The sequence below is a fragment of the Orbicella faveolata genome, unplaced genomic scaffold (assembly GCF_042242905.1).
Source record: "Orbicella faveolata isolate gen_17 unplaced genomic scaffold, um_ofav_v1 contig_47, whole genome shotgun sequence".
NCBI classification, from domain to species: domain Eukaryota; kingdom Metazoa; phylum Cnidaria; class Anthozoa; order Scleractinia; family Merulinidae; genus Orbicella; species Orbicella faveolata.
In genome coordinates, this window is record NW_028301577.1 from 18,000,539 (window position 1) to 18,024,063 (window position 23,525).

At 39.5% G+C, this 23,525-nt stretch overlaps 4 protein-coding genes across 5 annotated transcripts; 1 reads left to right on the forward strand and 3 right to left on the reverse strand.

The window, feature by feature from the left end:
• Positions 1-801: 801 nt before the first annotated feature.
• Positions 802-5,172, reverse strand: LOC110041692 (zinc finger SWIM domain-containing protein 7-like). Its single transcript, XM_020747001.2, has 6 exons — positions 5,015-5,172; positions 4,900-4,921; positions 3,594-3,696; positions 2,171-2,249; positions 1,633-1,658; positions 802-1,254 (listed from the first exon to the last, which is right to left on the reverse strand). The coding sequence occupies exons 1-6, from the start codon at positions 5,088-5,090 to the stop codon at positions 1,129-1,131; spliced, it is 432 nt and encodes a 143-aa protein (XP_020602660.2). The 5' UTR covers positions 5,091-5,172; the 3' UTR covers positions 802-1,128.
• Positions 5,173-5,688: 516 nt separating this feature from the next.
• Positions 5,689-10,930, reverse strand: LOC110041689 (phosphotriesterase-related protein-like). 2 transcript variants are annotated; one of them, XM_020746996.2, is made up of 4 exons: positions 10,847-10,930; positions 8,864-9,321; positions 8,121-8,186; positions 5,689-8,017 (listed from the first exon to the last, which is right to left on the reverse strand). In XM_020746996.2, exons 2-4 carry the CDS (start codon positions 9,305-9,307, stop codon positions 7,409-7,411), a joined length of 1,119 nt encoding a protein of 372 aa, XP_020602655.1. In that variant the 5' UTR covers positions 9,308-9,321; positions 10,847-10,930; the 3' UTR covers positions 5,689-7,408. The 2 variants fall into 2 exon arrangements, with proteins under 2 accessions (XP_020602655.1, XP_020602657.1); XM_020746998.2 differs by lacking the exon at positions 8,121-8,186.
• An 11-nt stretch (positions 10,931-10,941) lies between these two features.
• On the forward strand, positions 10,942-21,668 carry LOC110041688 (armadillo repeat-containing protein 5-like). Its single transcript, XM_020746995.2, has 4 exons — positions 10,942-11,193; positions 11,282-11,312; positions 14,550-16,629; positions 19,364-21,668. The coding sequence occupies exons 1-4, from the start codon at positions 10,942-10,944 to the stop codon at positions 20,358-20,360; spliced, it is 3,360 nt and encodes a 1,119-aa protein (XP_020602654.2). The 3' UTR covers positions 20,361-21,668.
• LOC110041691 (NAD-dependent protein lipoamidase sirtuin-4, mitochondrial-like) lies at positions 21,159-23,518 on the reverse strand. Its single transcript, XM_020747000.2, has 2 exons — positions 23,005-23,518; positions 21,159-21,922 (listed from the first exon to the last, which is right to left on the reverse strand). Exons 1-2 carry the CDS (start codon positions 23,499-23,501, stop codon positions 21,439-21,441), a joined length of 981 nt encoding a protein of 326 aa, XP_020602659.2. The 5' UTR covers positions 23,502-23,518; the 3' UTR covers positions 21,159-21,438.
• Positions 23,519-23,525: the final 7 nt, after the last annotated feature.

Sequence of the window (23,525 nt, forward strand, 5' to 3'; positions counted from 1 at the left end):
TGAGTTTGCGTGCAGTAGATACGCTTTGACAAACACTGAGAAAACGTGTTGTTGGTTTTACATGATGAAAACAAACCGCTCAAAGCATGTTTTTGCGAAGCTTCTTTTCGGATTGTCGAAATGGTTCCATTTTTTACGATTAACTAGATTATTCAGTGTTTGTTCATGACAGTCACTAAGGAAATCGCTCCATAGAAATGCGTATATCACGTACCTGTCGTACGCGCACTTGCACCAGAATCTGACGGCTGGCAGGGGCAACTATATAACAGGCACGTGGTGTTAACCGTTAGCCGTAAAACAGGCCAAAATGTATCCGTTAGGCGTAAAAACTGGAAAATGTTAACCGTCAGCCGTAAGAAATATTAACCGTAAGAAAAATTTTAGCCACGAAAATGAAAATCTCAAGATCTCTTATCAAGGCTTTTTTTGGTGTCTTGTTTTCTGGCTTGTATGCTACACTATTACAGTTCTTATAATAATACCTTTTTCCGTCCCGGAATGGTCCCATGATCTTAAATGTTTTAGAGTAATCAAAGAAAAATTTTAATTCTTTTTTTAAACAATGAAACTAATTTAAAACTTTTCAAAACAATGGAAATTAATTTCTAACATTTTTGTTAACCGTAAGGAAAAAGCCGTAAAAAGCCAAAAATATTAACCGTAAGCCGTAGAAGCCACCATCCCATTAAGACCCTCTTACACTCCCTCTCGAACAATACTGACTGTCTCAATTAAATATCGCGCTTGAATTGTTTAACACCGTGAAATGGTTTGATGGGGAACTGGTAGGGCATTGACAACAGATAGAAATTTCTTTATTAAAGTACGAATTATTGTATCATATGTACAGCTGGTGGTACTGTGGAATTTCTTTGTTACAACCAATTATTTCTGAAAATTGAAGCCTGACTGCACTTTAAAACCGGGTGAAACCTATCTGGTTGAAACAAAAGGCTGATAAGCTTTTACAATAGACTGATAAAAACTTCATAGTTAGTAACTCAAAACGAAATTCAGCAAAAAATGAGACATGTTAGATGTACTTATTTACTTCTGTAGAACGTTCAATTTCTGGTAGTAAAGATCAGAAGTCATTGCGAGAAATGGATAACAAGACTATTGTTTCTAGTTCCTGCTGTTATCTGTGACACTATCGTAACACAAGTAGGCCACAAAGTCTTCATCAGTGATGTCTCGGGTCCTGCATTTACCAAGAGCTTCAGCGAGATGAATAGCCAGTAGGTGTTTACACTGTGAAATTGTTTTAAAATGAAATGTTAGAAGGCGTTAGCACTAAAAAAAAAAACGGTTGATAGATCTTGAAGGCTAATGGACGGCAGTGGAAAACGTTTCTTGTGCTTGGCTACTATGAATTTGGTGTTACTTTGTCAAGAACTGCCAGCTATTCAGGCTACACCTTTTGAAGGGCTAAGCCTCTATTTTTCAAGCTCCAAATTCGTCTCAATTCTTCCCAAATGCAACTATTCTTATTTGTTTAGTTTCTCAGTATGACTTACTTTACGCCATCTACTCACTATGTGCTGCACTGTCTGCTCTGTAAATTCACAACCACATCATATTTTATTGCAGCAGCTATTTTCAATCTTGATTTATCCTTATTACACTCACCATGAGGGAATCCATCTTGACTAACACTAATCAGAGTCAGAAGTATATGCAAAAAAAACCAACAAGTCTCTGTTAATTTGTTTCATGATATGGAAGAAGGAACAATATTGTGACTGCTAACTGTAAACATTGCTGTCACAGGTTGTTTTACTTGTTACTCTGTCCTTTATCCATCTGTCTGTCTGCCTCTCTTGTCTGTCTGTCTCTCTGTCTGCTGCCAGTCTGTCTTTCACGTCTGTCTCTGTCTGCCCATTCTCCCATCTGTCAATCAAGTTGTTGATCAAAGTTGCTTAAAAGGGTGTGAACAATTTATGTTGGTCATGTTCTTTGCACTTGTCTTGAAACTCTCTTGAAAGCAATAGCTGACAATTGGCTGTAGAATTTGCAGGGCCATCTTTCTTAAAACAAGAGACCAAGCCCTAACTTTGCTGTCATACCCAAGTCTGATACTTAGAGCTTAAGATCCCACACTGAAATTCCTGGAATCAGCCAAAATTTGCCAATTTTAATCTTTATGAACATTACAACTAAATCATACCAGTGAATGTGTAAGATGGGCAAGTACAGAAATCTCCAGTAATGAGGCAGTTGTAAAGCTGGTTGGAACTACCTACAACCTATGATAAGAAAAATTTGTCATTCATTTATTACAAAGAGTGTGAAATGTTATTTAGCATGGTAGAGGTAGTGACATAGCTTTGATAAGAAATAAAAACTGCAGAATTAAGGTTAGATTTATAACAAACACATATAATGAGCACAAAAATTAAGTTAGTGTACAGTGGTATATTTGTATGACTGTGACTCAAACAAATTCCAAATTCCAAATTCCATTGTGGTTAAAGTTGACCATGGATGCTCCAGACATGAATGCAAGTTGTTGTGGGTAGCTGTGGGTAGCTGTATGGAGGTCAGGAGGGAGATAAACATCACGACGACCATGCCATCTCGTAGGAACAAACTGGAGGTGCTGCATGGAAGAACGCAGTCTTGACACGAATGAGGATGGGTCCTCGATAGTAGGGGCAGAGAAGAAGTCGCCTGGCAGACGGAGTGTTGTGCCATAAACCAATTCTGCGGACGTACATGACAGGCCCAAGGTGGGTGGGTGAGAATGAACTTGAGTTGGAGTGCTATTTTGAGCAGTGAACAAAGCCTCAGCTTGTGCGAACCAAAGTTCAGGGTCAGACGGCCAGAAATCCGGTAGTTTCAGCGAAACAGCATTAGCAATTGCAGTTGGTTGTGTCGGAATGTCAGCTTCGTCGGGCATGATCGCGTCGGGGTCACCAATTTAGCGTTCAAGACAGACGAACACTAATAACAACTAAACTCCGTTTATTCTGCTAACAACTCAGCACTCGAACAACAACAAGGGCACGTGTTTACAATTGAGGGTATTGCTAAATCCTCCTCTAAGACCTAAATGTCTTATGGTAACGCAAGAATGTTCTAGAACTGTCACGCAAGGAATGTTGGGAGCACCACATTGTAATCCCCAAATACAAGATATGCATTCACATAACTATAATTTTTATTCAGAACATAAAGGATTCTGTCATTTAATACAGAATATGACCAACGGATTACATCATAAAAACTAGCTCATATTCATTTCACGAGTCTGTTATGTACTACATTATCACTCAGGAATATTAGCATCCGATCTGTATGGGTATTGACAATGGTACCAGGAGATTTATCAAAATACCCATAAAAATTAGATGCTCATATTTTATTTGACACTCATACATTTTTAGGCTTGATATCCACTTGTTTTGAGAGTCTGGCTGTCACCCACAAGCTCCCAAAACAACCTGTTTAAAACTGAACCTGGAGTAACTTAACTACATGGAAAAATATTGCACTAGCTTGTGACCCAAATGCAGGTATTCAATAGCCAGAGGAGGCATATTTTGTAATTTATATTAAAACATTGCAAAACATCTTTTTTAGTTACCAACCTGATAAAGGACCCTTCCACTTGGTGTTATTAACTTGGTGACATTCTTCTGATCGACCAGGTCCAATGCATGTAACAGTGGTTGATGGAATATGAAGTGCAACCTACATGTAATGAAAGAAAACAGTGAAAACAGATGTTTTTGTCAGTTTGTCTGACCTAAAGGGATAGTCCTAGTGTCTCTTCTCTGTATACACTGAACCTGCACCGACATGCCCAAACGGCCTGTAAACAATGTCTGGATGAATAATAAGGCCAAAGACAGACTTACAAGGAAACTTAAGGGGAGGGGGTGGATCGGAGGGAGGTGGAGAAGTGAAGCATACCAAGGCAAAAAATCTCCCCTTCTCAACTGATTGCCCTCGACTTACTTAATTTTCTTTTAGCCTACTTTTTGTTAGCCTGGGGAGCAATTTTACTAAACCCTTGAACTCTTAAGGCATGAGGTATGCATCACCATGGTTTGCAGTACATAGTGTCACAGTCTTCTAGTAAATAATAAGAAAACATTTCTATGCCACTTTTTTCCACAGTCTTTAGTCAATGAACTTAAAAAAGTATGACATAAGGATTTTGATTCTCTCCTTCCCTGGTTTTGATGTGTGGATTTCGATTCTCTGCTTCAGTGGCCCACAATCCGTAGTCAACAGTCCGTGGTAGATAGACTTAAAAGTATGACATATGGATTTCGATACCCTGCCACAGCAGTCCATGGTCCATAGTGGATAAATTCAAAATAATGGCATAAAAATGTCCATATGTATCGCGCTACCATTATCATTGTTGAGAGCTAACCGTACATGTAAACAACTGCAGTGTAGCCCTAATTCAGGGATCAATGATAAAATCTTCTGTCAATGTCAAACTTTTGTGCCTTTTGTGCTTCTTTCTTTAAAGATTTGTACAGCAGGACTGTGGACCATGGACCTCAGTGGCAATCATTTTACTTTTCTTGACCACTGTGGACTGTGGATATTCAGCTCAACACAGTAGACCTCAGCACAAGGCTCTGCGGAATACCCCACAAACTCTGCTGTTATTCCCCAGAGACTCGGACTGAGGTCTATTGTTTTAGGCTGAATTTTAATATATCGAAATTGGTGTATAATTTACATCTCCAGAGTTCCCAGGTACAATAAAACCTAATTTAGCCATAGAATTTGTACCTTCCCACTGCCGTGTATTAAATATCCTCTACGTATTTTAACACAACACAGAATATGGCCCATGCAGTCAACAAAAAGGAGATGTGAATAGACAAGTTTATAGTCGCTGAAGAAGTTTATATAACGACCAATTACACTTACGCGGAAAGTAATTCGTCTGACACTGAAACAAAAACAAATAGGACAACGTGAGATAAGCTGGCACCTGTATGAGACAACTGGAGACAACCATTCTGATCAAGTTCAGGATACTTACAGTGACCATGCTTTTCTTTTGCTATTCGAACTTCCGAAAACAGCTGATCTGCCACATGTCGTAGTGATAATGCCATTTTAATGTACTGTTCAGCTAGCTGACTTGAAAAGTTGCAAAAATCGCGCTTCCTCGTCCGCCATATTAGTTTTAAGCAGGCCCAGGCTCTCACGTGCATTTTAAACATGATGGGCGTGGTGAGGAACGCGAGATAGAGGGGAGGAGGAGAAAACCGGAGGGATTTTTTCCACCTGTTTTCCTCTACCTTTCCCCTCATTTTTGAGAAGCTTGATACTCAGGCTAGAACGCAACAAGCCAAATTGATATCCCACTCGAACCAGTCATATGCATACAGCAAAGATTGTCAGAAGTACAAATAAATGTGATCAACTTTGCACGTCCTTGTAGATACATCTGACAGCCCAAACTGCAGGTTACTGAGTCAATTCTAGGCAATTGAAAATATTGATAGTAGCTTTTCTTGATTTACTAAGGTTTGTATCTATGTAGACCAGAAAACTGAAGAATAAGAGTGGTATAGCTGGGGTCAGAGTTTGAAAAAATAAATAATGTTGTCAGAGCAATAGTAGCCTGTCAGAAGGTTCATCTTTGAGTTACACATGCAAGTAAAGCGATCCATTGTGGGGCAGTCTGGTATGGAATGTAACCAGCAAAGGTACCGTCTGAACTTCAATCGTGGTTTAATAATTATTCCAGAGATTTCTATCACATGACAGTTGAAGAGGGCACAACCCAAGTCAACCATCATCCACAGAAATCAAGAGCAAAATAATAAGCTATGGTAATTTTTTTAGTATAAACCTACTAGCCGTTCAAAACTTTATTACAGACACTTTAAAAACACAAAGAGGCTTGGTTACTCACTATCTACAACAGGATAGATAGTGAGCAGCATAACCAACAAGAGAATGGTAATTATGATAGAAAGCTGGTAGATTTTATACTAATTACTAGGAGAAAGGGGACAATAACACTGAACACTATAACCCCTACCCTTGCCCAAAGTAGACACTTACAGCTTGTTTTTGCTTGTAACAGGATACACAGGTCAAGGGTTTTCAGAAAGGAATTAAGGGTGTGCCACAAAACCTCACATCCATACCCCGTTCATTCATTCATGTTTGCAGGATACACACTCTACAGGCCTCTTTTTGGACTTTGGGAGAAAAGATCAACTGCAAGCAGCCCACCTAAAGGATTTCCAGAGTCATGACAGTTTTAGTTCAACTGTTGTGAGTAGGGAGTAAAGGACTGCAGCCATCAAGGTTGACCCCTTCTAGTGAACAAGTGAACCCATCTCTCTTTCTCTCCTCCTATACTAAGGATAAAAACACTTATTATATGGCTAGCTCCGTGAGCGGGCAAGATTAATCAAATCCTGCCCGGTGATTGGCTACCCAAGCGGGCAAGATGAAGCTATCTTCCCGCTCAGGACTACCCACCGTGCCCCGCAAGAAAAATTTCCCCGAAAGCCACATAATCAATCCTTTATTGTCAGACCAAGCGTGTTCAGTCAAGATGGCTGGATATTGGCCTCGTTCTTTTTTTGCGAGTTTATGAACCTCAACTCCGTCTCGGTCTATAAACTCGCAAAAAAGAACTTGGCCAATATCCAGCCATCTTGACCTCACACTTGGTCAATAACCCATATATATCAGTATTTTCATAACATGATGCTACAATCCTGGTCATAAGTCTTGGGACACGTAGTCAACATAGTCTTTCTGTCCACCTCCACATCCCCACCCCCAATACAATGTTGAAGTTGATTCATCCAAAGTCGACCCACTATTCCAGCATTGCTTTGGGCGAGAGAAATTGAATTATGATTTCCCACTTCAAATGTCATATGTCATATGTCCCAAGAACTTTGACCAACACTGTAGCCTCTCTTAATTTGTTTTCACAAAATCATCTGTTTTCACTGAGCCAAACAATTCACATTTTGTCATGTTTTTTTTATATATTTATTTTGTACAAATTCATCATTCTGTTTTCACTAAGTTCAAGAACAATTTCTTAAATTGTCAAGTTACTTTACCAAGACTGGATCCAGACCTCTTTAAATATTAAGTCAGGTAGGGCCCTTTGAGCCTTAAATTAAGATCGGGCTGAGAAAAAAAGCTCTCGAGGAGGGGGTGGGTAGGGTTAGATCCAGGACAGGTGCAGGTCAAGCGGGAATTTTTTTTACAATAAAGATAACTTGAAATACATCCTGACCAGCAAATACCCAGCAAGCAAAGAAACATCGATTTCATCTTAAAATTACTTATAAATTATGTCATTCTTTACTTATTTAAGAATCCTAGTAAAAATCCTACTCTACCTGGACATAATCCACTATGTTGACAAACACACCTAAAAAACATTAACTATTTACTTGAATGTTAACCAAGTTCTAGGGTTTGAAATCTGAATTTTGTCAACTACTTCTTGGGAAATCCCTCTCAACAGCATTTTTGGAACAGCATTCACTTGTATGTGAGCGTATCCATGGCCACCATATTTGACGAGTCGATGACGGGTGTGAACATCATGAGCAATGACAACTTTATCTTCATACCCCTCTGACACCAGAAATTTGATATTCTGGATCCTCTGAGCGTCACTCATCATGTCAACTGCTGGGTTAGGTGGGTAATAAGACAATTCAATTCCAAACAGGTCATATTCCAGATAAACCCCTGTGGCTGCCAACTCCAAGAGTTTTGCACGACCAAAGACAGTACGATCAATATGAGAGATAACTGTTTTGTTGATATCCGCACCAGCTTCCTGTAGAATACGGACAATCTCCATGGGTGATAGCTCATTCCGTCCAGGGTGGATAATGAGAGGAGCCCCAGTTTGAGACTGTGCCGCAGCTGCAGCTATTAGAGACCTTTTCTCCGCAGGCTCTAGTGGATATGAGCAACCAATTTCTCCTATGACACCACACTTGATTGAGGAGTCACCAACACCCTCAGTAAGTTCCTTGATCATTGTCTATTAATTAAAGAACAAGCTTGATGTTTAGTTCAGTGGGTTTTAGTAACAAATCTTATTTCTTTTCTATTACATGTATTTTTACCTAGTAAGTGACTTGTACCTCCCATTTCCATAGTCTGTGTATTTCTACAGGGTCTCTTGATAAGCTCCACACCAAACTCCCAGCCTGAAGGATTAGGAGGTTGGAGTAAGATCTTGAGCTAAAGCCTCTATTGTTGCAGTTGATAGAAATTAATGGAGAGCATTGACCCCATCTCCCATGCAGGGAGATGGACCTAAAGATGAAAAAAGTCCGGTGGCTAGCTATTTTGACCATGTTTAACCTGCATGTGCACAAGGAAAGGGGGGGAAGGCTTAAATCCCACTCCACCTAACCCCAAAGAGAAACATCAGTAAGCTCATGGCCATTTACACCACAACCTACTGAAAAAGTTGAGCAGCTGAGTGTAAAACAGGCTGCTGCTGTACCTTTTAGGGGCTAAAAAGTTTGTTGATTGGATTCACTCAGGATGCCAAAATCTAAAAAATAATAATAATGAATACTGTGGGAGTTCTTGCAGTACCTTCTGGCCATTGAGCCGAAAAGTTGTCACTGTCAGTTGATTTGCTGTTTTGGAATTTGTACCTCTTAGGGATCAAGAAAAATTTGAGCTTCACCCATGAAACAAGATGTTGGTACCTTTCAGAGGTTCTTTCAAAATTTCCAATAGCATATCTGTTTTATAAAGAAGCAACCCCATGGTGCCTGGGAATTCTATTTCCTAATTCTGTGTTATTGCATTACCATTAAATAAATGCCAAATTATGCCAAAGCCATTGCCATCTGTTAAAGGATAAACTAACCTTGCTCAGTTCCTCCACAGATGAGGACTTCACTTCTGCTGGAAGGGTGTGGTCCAAATAGTACCCTGTGCCAGCAATGATATTCAAGCCAGTTGCTGTTGCAGCTTTAGCAAGGTACTCCACATCCCTGGAGATACCAACAGTGGTAACTTCAACAATGCTCTGACCCCCCTCTTGCTTGAACAAGTTCAGTTCTCCTACAATGTCCTCAAAGGGTTCATCTCCAAGAGCCAAGTTAAATGTGTGACTGTAAGGATTCTGATGTATCCAGCCCAGATTAGCCATGTTAAACTCAGAGTTCGTCATTCTTTCAGCATCTGACACCCTCCAGGGTGGTCTGAGACAGTTTTTGTAATCCATCTTGATGTGCTCATGTGTAAGGGTGCGACCCAATGCACTGGGAGCTATGGGACCAAGGACTGTTTGGATTTGACCTGACGACATTTTTCTTTACAGGTCTACAAATTAATAACCAAAAATAAAAGTGAAAAAATTAAATGTTTTTATTGATTATAACTGTTTTGTAAAGTATAATCTTTTTTAAAGCAACGAAGTTGAATTTGTTCCCATTTCTAATGTTTTCAAATTGCTATAATCATTGTGTTCTTGTGATAGTATTATAGATGATGGCTTTTAATGCTTTCAAAGTTTTATACTTGGTAATATTCATGCTGTTTGAGAACTGGGTTGCTTTGACTGCTTCAGCAAAGAATCTTTAGGAGCGTTAATGAATGGAGTCATTTTGCACCACCCTTTTTTCCTCATTCAAGAAACCTGACTGGGATTGAAAAAAGAAAATGCAGTTTTGTGACACAGTCCCTAGATAAATCCTTATCAAACCCAAAGGAGGTGGAAAAGGTCCATACGGGAGAGGTAAGGTACGCTTCATCGATTCAAAGAACCTCTCATGGGAGTGGTATGGACATTTTCTAGAACAACTGACACATTTTAAGACTTACAAGTAAATTTACATTGCTGGACGAGGGTTGAATATTGGTTATGGAGAGAGATCTCCCATGTGATATGGCTAGGAATGTTGATATGAAAATATGAATTAGATCCCTAAGTGAGACCAGTCTGGAAATGGCTCATGCTGTATACAGGTAATGCTTCTAAAATTAACCTGTGAACAGGCTAACTAGTTGAGGATGGGGCAAAAAGAAAGTGGGAAGAAAGAGGTCACATTACTCTCAGCCAGTTCCTTCTTGGTCCTTCTAGCCATGGTCAGAATCTTCCAGCATGAGTCTGACACACCAACCCCCACACCATTCCCCCCTCTGCCACTTTACTCACAGCCAGTTCCTTCTTGGCCCTTGCGGCCCCAGTCAGACCCTTCCAGCTGCAGCCTGTTCATAGGTGACCCTAAGATATACTACCATATTCTAAAAACAATGTCACACCTGATTGGCGTGGTAGACGCCACCAACACAGCATAACAGCATTTTTTGCTTCTGCTTGGGCAACCCAAAACCGGGATTGACTTTCTTCCCTAAACACCGTATCCAAACCCAGATCCTCGATTTAAGCCCGCATCCTTTCATTTGGGACTTTTCATAGGGCTTTGGTTAATAAAATTGTAAATTTTTTGAGGGGTGAAATATTTACAAGAATTTTAGTCTGGCCTCTCCAATCCTACACTCAGCTAGGACATGCAGAAAACATTGTAGGGTGCGCAGAGGTCGAGCACACCACTGAATTCCAGTTCATCATTTATGTCCCGGGGGTTTTCTTTTTCTTCTCTTGCAACCGCATAGCTGCAACGGTCTTTGCGGACGAGTTTGGAAGAACTCGAAGCTGGAAAGGGCATCACACAAAGGGTGCAGGGTGCCAACCTCACCCCTTTTTCGTGGTTTAAGCCTGGTTTTAGACTTATTTTGAACCATGATTTGATATACCTAGCTTATCTAAGTACATAAAGTCTTTTTACGGACTAAATGCACTTATCTAACGAGCTTACTGCATCAAAAAAAAAATAATACAAACCTCTTGAATCGATCGCTTCCGTCAGCTCTAAAGACAAGCACGATGCGCAGTGGCTTCTCCGAGTTTTACGCCGCTGCGCATCGGGAAGTTCTAAGATGGCGTCCGCTGCTGGCGAGTACATCGAGAGTTTGATCGGGAAATTAAACCCCAAATCGGAGTCAGGAACTAAAAAAGCTCTGAGCGAGTTAACAAAACTGACTAAAGTCAAAGAAAACGTACATTGGTTTTGTATTAAAAGTGGTTTAAAGCGACTTTTAGGTCTTATCCAGCAACCAAATAGGACAATTGCTGACATGGCGCTAAGCGTATTGGCGAACTGTGCTCGTGAACAAGAGAGCAGAAGAGAGGTTAGTGTCCGTAGAATTAAAGAAGGTACTTCAATTGTCATTTTTGTTGACTTGATTCTATTTAAATTTCATTACTTCAATTTTCTAGATAAGGAGATTGGATGGAATAGCTACCCTTGGTGAGTAATGCATGAAGCTTTCAGTAGGCTTATTAAAAATTCATTTACTCAACTTGAACTGTGACAACTGTGACAACTGTGACAACTGTGACAACTGTGACCTTTGTTTTGTACTGAAGTTCATCAAGAAACATACCTTAAGCCGCAGTTTAAGCTTATATCGATCACAAAGTACTTGGTATATATAAACAAATTATATCCTCCATTTGGCGCGAAAATACGCTCGGATATTTGTCCGCGGACATTATCTGTTCCGAGAAGCGAACAGTTTTCCGAAAGCGTCCAGGTAGCTTGAGGAAAACTGTGAGCTTCGAGGAACAGATTATGTCCAAGGCCAAAATATAATATGCGAGCATATTTTCGCGCCAAATGGAGGCTAATGTGTTTATTATCCTTCAAATATTTTTCGCAACACGCACAGTTTTGAAAATTGGGTAATATCCTCTGATATTCCCCAGTTTCAGCTGGGGAATATCCGGTCACATGACATGTTTAGACCAATCGCACACAAGCAAAAGTATTTGATGGGTTATAAAACATCATTATTTTCTAACACAAGTGATTAGATTTTATTTTTTTCTCAAACATCTAACCGGGCCGGAATCCTAAATGCTCGAATTTGATTGGCTAATCACGCGCTTGTGACTGGTCCAGCTTTTTACAATACAGCCCATGGGCCAGATTTTTTCCCCACTGTAACAACTACGGTTCCCAAATTTTGCTCCTAAAAGTTAGCGGTAATTGTCAATCTTTTGCCTTTTTTACACTTCCTTCAATGATTAGTCAATGCAAGTTTATCTCTGTTCACTTTAAATGGCAAGGAAAGTCACTGTAAGTAAATTCAATCGAGTGTTTTGAAGTTGTGAGAGTTTGCTTTGCTGTGTGTAGCTTGGCGCTGTAATGGTGTGTAATCCTGTGTTTCTCTTGCCGTAAAATTTGAGTCAATTTCAGTTGAGTTTACCTCTGATCGTTGCTGTATTTAGGAGAATTTCTGTAGAATACACTCAACGAATTCCCTCGCTTTCTGCAATTCAATTTAGGGTAGAAAAGTCTGATTTCAAGTGATTTTAATAGCAACGACTGACAGAAATTGATTTTATAGTAAAACTTCAAACTTCGCACGAAATTTCACACCGCAAAAACAAGTTTTGGAGAACTTAACTGGTGAAATAAATGCAACTAACATAAAGTAGTTCAAAAAAAATCTGTTCTTTAATTCATCTTTCTTTGTCTACTATCTGAGTTACTTGCTCGTTGCGAAGATTTTTTACAAATCGTTAGTAGACAGCACGCAAGCCAATGCAATGACAAAGTTGCATAAACAAACCCATTTGTAATCTGTAAAACAAATTTACTGTAGGACAAAAAAAAACATGTTATTTGCCGGCTTAGGGACGGTCCGTATAGTGAAAAACTATGACCTTTCTTGACCTTAATTTTGAACTGGTTGTTGACTCGTTAAGTAGCAGACATTTGGACAAAACTGGTTTTAATCATCTAGCAATGGAAGCACAAGTATGTACAAAACTTTTTTATGTGCCGGTGAAAAATCAGTCAAGCAATTAAGTTATTTAAGAGAAAAAATCGATACAACCAAACAAGTCGTGTATCTTCAGCTTCAGTCCTAAACAAATCTTCCAAAATTTTAAAGTTTGTAAAATCTGGTCAGATACTTGTACACACACAGAACTTCAGGGCTTGTTTAATACACAATATGATGAAATGACAAAATGGCACTACAGGTAGCAGTCAGTGTAAGATATGGGTGTCTGGAAGGGTTAACCTGTATAGTTGAGAGCTAACCACTGCTATATTGAGTCAGTGATATTTAGGCTATAAACCTATAACTATTTAGGCTAACCATAGTGCCATTTGGTCATTTTGTCCTTTAGTGTTTTAAACATGCACAGAATATTTTCAACTACAAAAAAGAGTAGCAGCTCTACTTGTCTGGTAGTTGTTTAAAATTATTTTTGCTCAAATTTTATATGCATGAAAACTGGGGCCTTATTTCTTGAAAGACCCAGAAACTTTTTGAGCTCGCAATGGCATTTTTAGTTAATCTGTATTTAAAGACAGAGGTGTATCAACTGAAACTTCTTGTATGAAGAGAACCTCTGCTCATATTAAGAATATGTGGATAAAACAGCTCTGTAGTCATAAGGTTTGAGATTTTGCAACGGCTTTGCGGGTGCGAAAACTTTTCGGGACCTTCGAGAAACAGGGCCCTGGTCAGATTGAAAATAGTAATAACCAGTCCGCTGAATGTTATGGGCCTGTCAATTTTGCTTTCTGTGGCCATACTGTTGTCATAGAATATCAGAACACCCTGATGTTTTCCTTTGAGCACATGTAGATTACCAAAGCTTTCATCCTCAGCACAGATGTGGCCATAAAACTACATGTACATGTAAATAGAGGCCACTTTAAATGGAATGTTAAAATTGCACCATCCAATTAATACTTTTTGCCATGAAGTCCCTTGACCTGTTAACCTATATGTACATGTAACTCTATATATGCTGAAATACATGTACAGTGTACAGGGTTGTATATGTTGTAGGTAATTTTTTTCTTCAGGTAAATTTGATTTTTACCTAGGTAATATTTTTTTACCTGGATATTTGGACCGAGGTGAGTCTGGGACCCAAAAAAGCAATAATTAGGAGAAAAAAAAGAAATTTTTTCAACTTGAGCTGTGTAGTCTAGTGGAGATCGAGATGGACATGTAATCTGAAGGTCTTGGGTTCAACACACGGTAGGTACTTGTAATTTCCTTCTTCCTTTGAAATTAATAATTAGATAGGAAAATAAGAAGAGGTAGGCGTAGAATAGGGAGATAGTGAAAGAGAAGAAGTAGGTGGGAGCAGGGAGAGATGAAGAGAAGAGTAGGAAATGAGATTTTTCTCCTCCTTTTTTTATTTTTCTTTTCTTTTTAGAGCCCCCTAAAAATACCAGGCCCCTATTTTTAACCACACCCCATAAATTAAAACCCTTTTTAGTTAGTTGACTGAAACAGAGCAAGAGAAAAATTACCTGGTTAAAAAAAAAAAAACCTAGTTAAATAATAAATTTACCTAGTTAAAAAAAAATTACCTACTGAACATTTTTAACTGCAACATAATTATATATAAAATTATATCAAAAGTTACCAAAAGCCACTGGCTCACAATACTGAGAACTTGTTAAAATAAACACTACTCTTTTTAAAGTATAGTTTTTTTGTTTTTTCAATAGCTAGTGTGTTGAAGATGAGTGAGAAAACCAGCATTTTAAACCGGACATCTAGAGCACTGGCAAACTTAGCAGAAGATGAGCTTAATGTACTTGTCATGGAAGAGCTTGGAGTTGTTCCTGAACTTGTTAAGCTTTCAATGAAGACATCTGACAGTGATTGCCAGCAGTCAGTCTTGAGAGCATTGAGAATGCTTTGCACAACTTCAGCACAAAAACAGGTTGTACTAGATTTAGATGCTGTGAAAACAATCATGGAAATGCTTAATTCTGACAAGCCAGCTCTGGTGAATTGCTGTATCAAAACTGTGGCAGAACTCACCAAAGAATGTAGCAGAGAAATGGCTCAGCAAATTCAAGACTATGGCGGTGTGAAATACATTGTTAAACTTGCCAATAGTGACTCCATAAAAGTCAGGCACCCAGCTTTACTTTCTTTGGCAAATTTGGCCCATCATGCTCATGTGCGTGTTTGCATTGGTATAGAAGGAGGAATTCAGTCTTTGTTTCAGCAACTTAAGAGGGAAGAAACTGGCCATGCTACTTCCAAGGCAATTGAAGGACTTTGTTTTTGTTGCCGAGAAGGAATTAATCGTGTAAGGGTGCTTGAATCTTCAGCACTGGAACTGCTCCTTAAGGTCTTGTCTTCAGGAAAATGTACTTTTTCTCTTAATAAAAAGATTGTGCATGCATTTTCATTGTTTTTGCACTATCAAGCAGCATTGGATGTTCTTCTAAATGGAGGTTTGGTTCCAACTCTTGTCAATCATCTGAAAAGAATCATCTCAGATGCACCTTTCAGAAATAAGTGTGACGGTCATGATGAGGAATTTTCAGATCAGCTGCCTTTCACATCTGATGTTTCATTAGAAAACTCATTAAGGGCTACTGCAGTCAAAGATGCATTTCTTGATGCAAGCACAGATACTCCAATGGATGAAAGTTTCTTAAAAAAGGTGGAAGAGATAGCAAAGGAGGTATCAGACTCAAAAGTGAGTGGCCAACTTTCCAAGTTTAAAAGGAGAAGTGGGATGAAGCTGAAGCCATCTCCTATTCCAACCACTCCTCCACCAGGTGTGCGTACCATAGGACATGGACAATCAGTGTTCAGCTTTGCTTCCAGACAGACGGACACAACATCATTGGTGTCAGTGTGCACTTACTCCCGTAGTATTTCATCTCTGGCATGTTCATCGAGTCATGGTGCAAATCTGTTACCTTCCAGTCACCCAAGTGTGTTGTCAACTTATCATGTTTCTACAGCTCCAACAGTCAACACGTCTATACATGATTCAGATGAACCAAGTGGATTACCACCTAGAGACACTGAATCTGTGTGTGCTGAAAGCCAAAATGTGACCCTGGATTTGAAGAATTCTTTTACATTGAGAACTACTGCCAGCCAAAGTGATTGGTCAGTTGTAATCTCTGCCAACTCTCAGGCTGAAACCATGTCAAGTGAAAGCTTACCATCTCCTTTAACTCCTAAGGCTCAAGCAGCATTACATCATCACCGTGGTCCAGGTCATGATACCATGCTGTTGTTATGGCGCATCTCACAGATGACAGATCCAAGCTCTCTTCTTGTCACCAAGCCCTGCATCCAAGCATTGTTGGATTATCTTCGTTTGGTTGACAATCCAAGTCCCAAGTGTGCAAGGCTCCTTAATTGTCTGGCGACAAATCCACTGTGTTTGAAGGCTTTGATTGTGAATGGAGCTGTGGTTGCAGTCCACCATCAGTTGTGCTGTATGTGTAGTGAAAGCCAAGCTACAACAAATGAGGATACACCCTCCACTGTTACATGTAGTTCAGAGGGACAGAGTTTACGGACATCCTGCAGCACAATGCATTCTGCGGACAGTATCACTGAGCAGGAGGACAAAACCAAGGCTAGTGTTACGTGCTATGTCATGTCTTCATCAACCCAAAGCTACTGCCAAGAAACTGGGAAACATTTACTGGAGACATTTTCAACCCAAGTGCAAACTCCATTTGGAAAAGGTGTCCTTGAAAATTTACTTCTCAAAGGATCAAAGGGAGAACGTGAAGAGTGTGTGCTTGCTTTGCCACTCTTATGCAGGTACACAATGACACTTAATGCCAGTAAGATCATGTATGTACACATGTGTAGAGCAGAGTAGCTAGCTAAGATGTTGAGGTAGATGTTGATTTTTGCTGGCATCAGGCTATTTTTGGCAATCCTGGAACTACAAGCCGACAAACTGTAATGATGCAGGTATATTGCACATGTACATTACAGCCAGTAAGACTTCACCTTAATAACATCAACAGGGATAGTGGAATTGAAATTCCTGAAGCATGGATGCCCATGATCAAAAAACACAACAACAGGATAACAGTACAACAGCGGACCACTGAGAGAACAGCTACTCGTCAGAACAATTGAACAATAGGAGGATCGATATGCACCAATCACAGCTGACCTTTGTGATCTAAATGATACCGTGCAATCAGTCGACCTTATCGCCTGAAGAAGACAAGCAGTAAGCAGTCGAAACGTCGTGTGACTACATCGTGTGACAAACGATAATACATTTTATTATTGCATCTACTACGATGAATAACAACCTTTTCCTCGACAATTACCCAAAATGTTACCAAGTCCAGGGTTGTCAAAAGTAACTGGCAAAAATCATGATCTACATGCACTTCATGATGTAAATGAGAATGTACATGTCCCAGGGGCAGGGGGAACTTCCACACAAAAAGGACGGGGCTGCTTGTCAGAAATTTTGAAAAGAACCCCAAAGAGTATGAGGGGTGATTCCCGCCAAAATTAAGTTTGTGAATTTGTTTTGCTGTTTGCCAATGCAGGTGTTTTTGATGGTATGAGTTGTGTTTAACCTGTTCTCAGTTATGTTTGCCAAAACATTGCTGTTGTTTTTGTTGCCCCTTTTTATTCGTTGAAAATTATGTTTTCTGCATTAACAATTCTCTTCTGTATAATTTACACATTGTGTCATGTTTTGAATTGTGTTCTTCTAAATCTGGGTCTTCAGAGAGCTCAACTGCTATGGTCTAGCGCAAGTGATTAATCACTGGTATGCAATTTTTCCGGCAGGAAGAAAATTTATGCTACTCTCGCAAAGCTGCCAGATGGCAGAAGTTGTGAGGAATAGTCTTTAAACATGGATAAATGAAATTTTAGTACAATTTGCCTCACCAAACCTGGTTTCTGAGAGCTAGGAATCAGTCTTTTATTGTTGAAACTCTGTATAACACAGTTGCGAGGTTTGATGGAGTTCATGGAATTGATGACTTACTCAGCTCCTGTAATCTTTCTCTTTCTGCACATATGGCTGAATAACTTTTCATGGGTCAGCATGGTAGACCGAAATATATTTTTCCTCAAGAACAAGTGGAATGTCTGGTAGAATGGCGGTTTAGTGTTCCTCAGATATCAAATCTCCTGGGAGAGTCCTCAAATGACGAAAATATGCCTGTCCATACTGCAGCGATGCAATATGTTCAACTCCAGTGATCTCAAGATCTAGAGACAACCCTTGGGGTTGATTTGTTGCACAACAGATCGTATCCTACTTTAGTAACAGAAGTAAGAAACCAGTCCTTCTCTTGTAACCAGCATTAGGAAACTCCTGTAGTATGCACCTAACCAGGCCATCGATCTAGATCGCTGTCAATGATTCATGTTGGTGTACATCTGTCAAATACTTAACCTATGCTCACACAGGCAACTTTCCACTGTTCGAGGAGTGTTGATGTCTGGGGAACACTAAACCCGGCTATCAGAATGCAAGTTTGATGAGGCAAATTGTTGTAAAATTTCATTTATCCATGCTCAAAGGCAATTCCTCTCAACTTTGGGCATCTTGCAGCTTTGCGAGAATAGTGCAAATTTTCTTTTCATAGCAAACTATGCATAATGTATCACTCACACCACTTGGTCAAGCTCTCTGGAGACCCGGATTTAGAAGAACATAATTTGAAACACGAATAATAGAATCGCAATTCGCATAACACCATACAGAACAATGTAATATGTAGATACAGAAGAGAATTGTTAACGCAGAAAACATAATTCGCGACAAATAATCAAATACAAGGGCAACAAAAACAACAGCAATGTTTTGGCAAACATAATCGAGAACAGGTTAAACACAATTCGTAACATCAAAAACACCAGTGAAAACATTAAAAACGACATTGCCAAAGAGCATTACAAAATCCCAAACTTTATTTTTATTGGCAGTAATCACCCCTCGTATATGAGGTACCAAGATCCTGTTTTGTGGTAGTGGCTTGAATTTTTTTTTCCCTAAGAGGTACCAATTCTTACATGACACATTATCTCCTGTCATATTTTTTTGGCTCAATACCCTAAAAGTTACTTCAAAAGCTCCTGCTGTGGACATTTCAAGTCTTAACACCCTGAGAGTTACCAAAACCGCTTTTCTAACCCCTAAAAGGTACGACGAACACCCTGTCCTTTTTAAATGGGAGGCTCCCCCCCAGTACATGAATTGTACATTACACAATTACACATACTGCAAAGTAGATGGAATACAAAAAGAAAAGGAAAAGAAGAGTCAGTTGATTAGATTAATTATTTTAGCTTGATTGAATTGAATTTACTTTTTGATACACCAGATATACAGGTGTAGTTATACTGTGAGTCATTTAATGACTTCTCTGTTTATATTTTGAGTCCCTTACAATGTAGATCTCATAGTTGTCCATGTTGACGCATGTCATATACATGTTTAATTAATTTATGTACTGTTCAGTGAAGTTCAATTATAGTGTAACTTTTTTATCTTTCATTTGATCTCTAGGACCAAAAAATTGAAGCAGCAAATGCTTGTTGAAAGGAAGGGTTTGAGGATGTTTTGTGATTTGTTCAAATCAGTGGCTGCAAATGGCGAGGCCTTTACAATGGCTGTGGAGTCTCTGGTGGTCCTGGCCAATGATTTACAAGTAACATGTCCTGCAGAGGTTGATGAGAAGGAAGAAGTTAACATTTCTAATGGACTGACTAAACCTGCAGATGACAAAATCCATGATCCTCAAGCAATGAACACAGATGCTTTTGCTGCCCTACACCAAGTGAAAAAGTTGAAAGTGAATGCTAGTAAGTCACTGCTGTTGCTCTCCAAGAATGCAGAACATTGTATCAAAAATGAGCGGGATTGTTCCTCATGTCCCTACAATGAAAATATCAATGGTCCTCATGATGTGGCATTTCAGATGGACAGTGGAGATATCATTGCTGCACATAAGGAAGTCATGAAGTCAGCTTCTGATGTCTTTACTGCTATGCTGTCAAGTTGTTTCATTGAGTCAATGCAGTCTGTCATTCCAATTCCAGATGTTTCTACAGGTGTCTTTGAATTTGCTGTTCATCACGTGTATGGATGCAACATTCTGCCTAGTAAGGAACAGAGCTGTGTTAAAATGCTGTCCTCTGTGTCATGCTGCTGTGAAGTGCTACAGAGAAAAGTTGGCAACCTTCAAGGAATGGACACCAAAGTACAGTTCTTTTTAGAACTCTTAACTTTTTCAGATAGATTCATGTTAGATCAACTGAGAATTATCTGTGAGACGTTCGTAGTCACTCTAATCAGCACTACCAATATTGTGCAAATTTGTACCATTGGTCTTCAACTGAACTCCCCACGACTCTGTGTGAATAGCCTTTCATACCTTTTGAATGTGAAGCTATCAGATCTTCCAACTCGCTTGCATGTATTCAGAGAACTGTTTCTTTGCGTTGAGAGTGAAGATATCGTGAAACATCTGTACCAGTTACTTCTCCCCCACTTGAAGCTTTAGTATGGTTTTAGTATGATTTAATATTGAGCCTAGAAACTTTTGCAAAGGTACATCATAAAGCTGTACATATAAATGGTGTCAAAAGATCAAATAATAAAATTAGCACATAATAATAACATTGATGGACATCCAAAATGTAGGTACTTCTTCAGAAAATGAAGGAAAGTTGCTTCTCAAAACTTACCTTTAAAGTCGTTCTGGGTGACCACACAAATGACAACTGCTAAATTATATGGATCCTTGACCTGGTTCACACTTGTGAGATAAGTACATGTGCAAGCACTAGCATAAACACGAGAAAACACTATTGTGCACCAAGGTGAAATAAGCACAAGCATAAGCGCAAGAAAAAGATATATTTTCCTTTTTCTTGTTCTTGCTCTCCTGCTTATTCCACTATTTTGCATATGGGAACTGGCATGAAATAAGGACAAGAATAAGTGCAACCATTCTATCAATCGCCATCTTGTGTCTCCACTGTTACTCGCACTGCACGTAGGTGTGCCACTAGTGTGGACATCCTTGTGATTATGCTTGCACTTGTGTTTGTCTTACAATATTATTGTGAACCAGGCTTTACAGTTGACATTATTTGCAACAAGGCAAGTTAACATAACTATAATGTACAGCACATGTACATGTATGTTCCATGAGCAGTCTGTTTTGTACACAAAAAGTGCAGTTGATTGCTGGTGGAAAGCAATGCAATAACATATTACGGCAAAATGTGATTTTGATCAGCTTGTTCTGGGACACTTGATAAACCAGCTAAGCACAGGAAGTCTGACAGCAGCAAGGTTTCCATGAAATATAAGACTTTATTTGAGAGATCAGAGAAATTTACGAAGTGACTGTATAGTGTTAGTGAATATAATTTTAGTAAAATCTTTTTACATTGAGCCAAGCTGCATCCTGGGTAGGCTCAATTTCTGCCACTAACAGCAGCTGGGAAACAAGCCTACATACTTGGGCAATTAATATTAGAGGAAATAATATTCAGGAGATATCTAGATGCATGTAAAAGGTTAACTAGAATTTGACCATGCCTTGTTACACCCATATAATATATTGCCATGCTTCACAGTTTTCTTGCATGGTTAATACCAGTAGCAGCTGATAAGATTTTTAGTCTTGGTAACACATCACCCACAGTGGCTGACATTTTAATTGAGGCTAATTTATCAGCTCTTGTTGGACCAATGTTCAAAATAGCTATTGGCTTGTTCTGCTGCCAGGCGGTATGAACAAAACGATATGATGAATACACTTCAACTGAAGAACCTACTATTAAAACTGAATCTGATTCAAGCAATCGTTCATGAATAAAAGACACGGTCTCTTTAGGAACTGAATCTCCAAAGAAAACCACTTGAGGCTTCAAGATTCCACCACAGTTGAGACAGGTAGGGACTGTGAAGTCGCTCACTTCTTCATCTGTGAGGAATGTATCGCCATCTGGGGCATGACTTTCTGTAACGGCCTGCCAAGTAGGATTAAGCTCTTTCATTCTGTGTTGAAGATCATGTCGAGAGGTTTGCTGTTTGCATCCTAGACAAACCACCCTTCAAAGCAATATAATTTGACTCAATAATAATTGCCTGAATGTTAAGTATGCTATTCGTTAAACCCTACTCTACTGAAGGCACTACAGACTTCCTTTCACAAGTTCAACTACTGACCTCATGCAGTGGCAGAACCAGACCTTGAGCCAGGGGGGTGGGGGAGGAGGTATGATCTTGTTTTGCTTGCCCTGCCGGCTTTTCTTCCTTCTTTCTTTCCTTCCGAATCGACAGGTCTGAGATTGAGCCCTAGCTGGGGTCATTTCTACACCTCACTCCTAGAGTGCCTCTCTCGCAATCCAGGAATCAATATTCAAATTGGTAGCAGGGCTGTATTAACATGCTAGTCAGAGAAGTGTTCCATCCACAGGAAGAGTAACAAGACTTCTATTAATTTTAACATTTGCCTAGGAACCTAACTAGGCTTGAAGCCAGATTTAACTTTTCTTGGCAGACTCTGACATGTACAGGCACACAGAACAGACGATGAGTCATTCTGGGGTGCTTACCTGTTACCATTAATTTTCTCCAAAGGAAGCAGTTGGCAAGAGCATCACTTTAATAATACAGTTGTGTTTTACCATACTTAAGCAAATCAACCAAAAGAGTTGGGGCTTCTCATTTAATTCCAGTTTCCAGTAACTAGCAACTACATTTCAGAGGGGTGAGCAAATTGTATAGAATGTTCCCAATGGGAAGAGAGAGAAACCTTGGATCATGTATATACTAAAGGCATCTGCAGTCGAGTGTCAATCGATACATGGATTGATACCCTCAATCGATAGCCACAATCGACCCTTGATTGAAACTCCATCGACACCTTGGTTGACACTCGCTTGACACTTGATTGACATCTTGGTCAGCAGTCAGTCGAGAGTCAACTAATTTTCGAATGATGCATATGAGCTGGTTGACACTTGACAAACTATCAACCGACTGTTGATCGAGTGTTGATTGAGTGTCAATTGAGATGTCCACAAGAGATCTGGGAACGAAATTACTTTGCAAGGTCAAGATCATCTGACTTTGAACAGTCATACTATACTACATGGTGCGAGTTAACCGCAGACTACCACCTTTATCACCTGTGTGAACAGCCATGAAGCTCTGATACCCTTTGAGAACCAGCTTTGGTGTGGAGAGCGTCGACATTTTGCGTTACGAGCCAATGAACTTTCCCCAGTTTTTCGAGCTGTGCAAGAGCAAAATGGCCCCCATTAGGCTCTCTAGTAGAAAACTCCGGCCATCCAACATAATTTCTTGCCCAATACCTCTTCCTATTTGCAGCGCTGTTAATAAAATCGGTGTACTGAATTGGTCGACTGTCACTTATGGCGTAGAGACCAACATCTTCTGATCGGTAATCTCGTATTCCAGATTCAGTAGAAATGCCGGCACCAGTTATGACAAATAAATTTCGACTATTTGCGATGTGATCGTCGAGATCCTGCGCAACTTTTACGATTTCTTTATCTGACCTTTCGCATGTGGGAACGTAAAATCTATGATTTGACCTTTTAAACGGGCGAAATAGCTTGGGAAGGATGCAAAATTTTATACAACATTTCCTAGAAGTGTTCATCGCTGTATCGCAAAAAAAACGTGC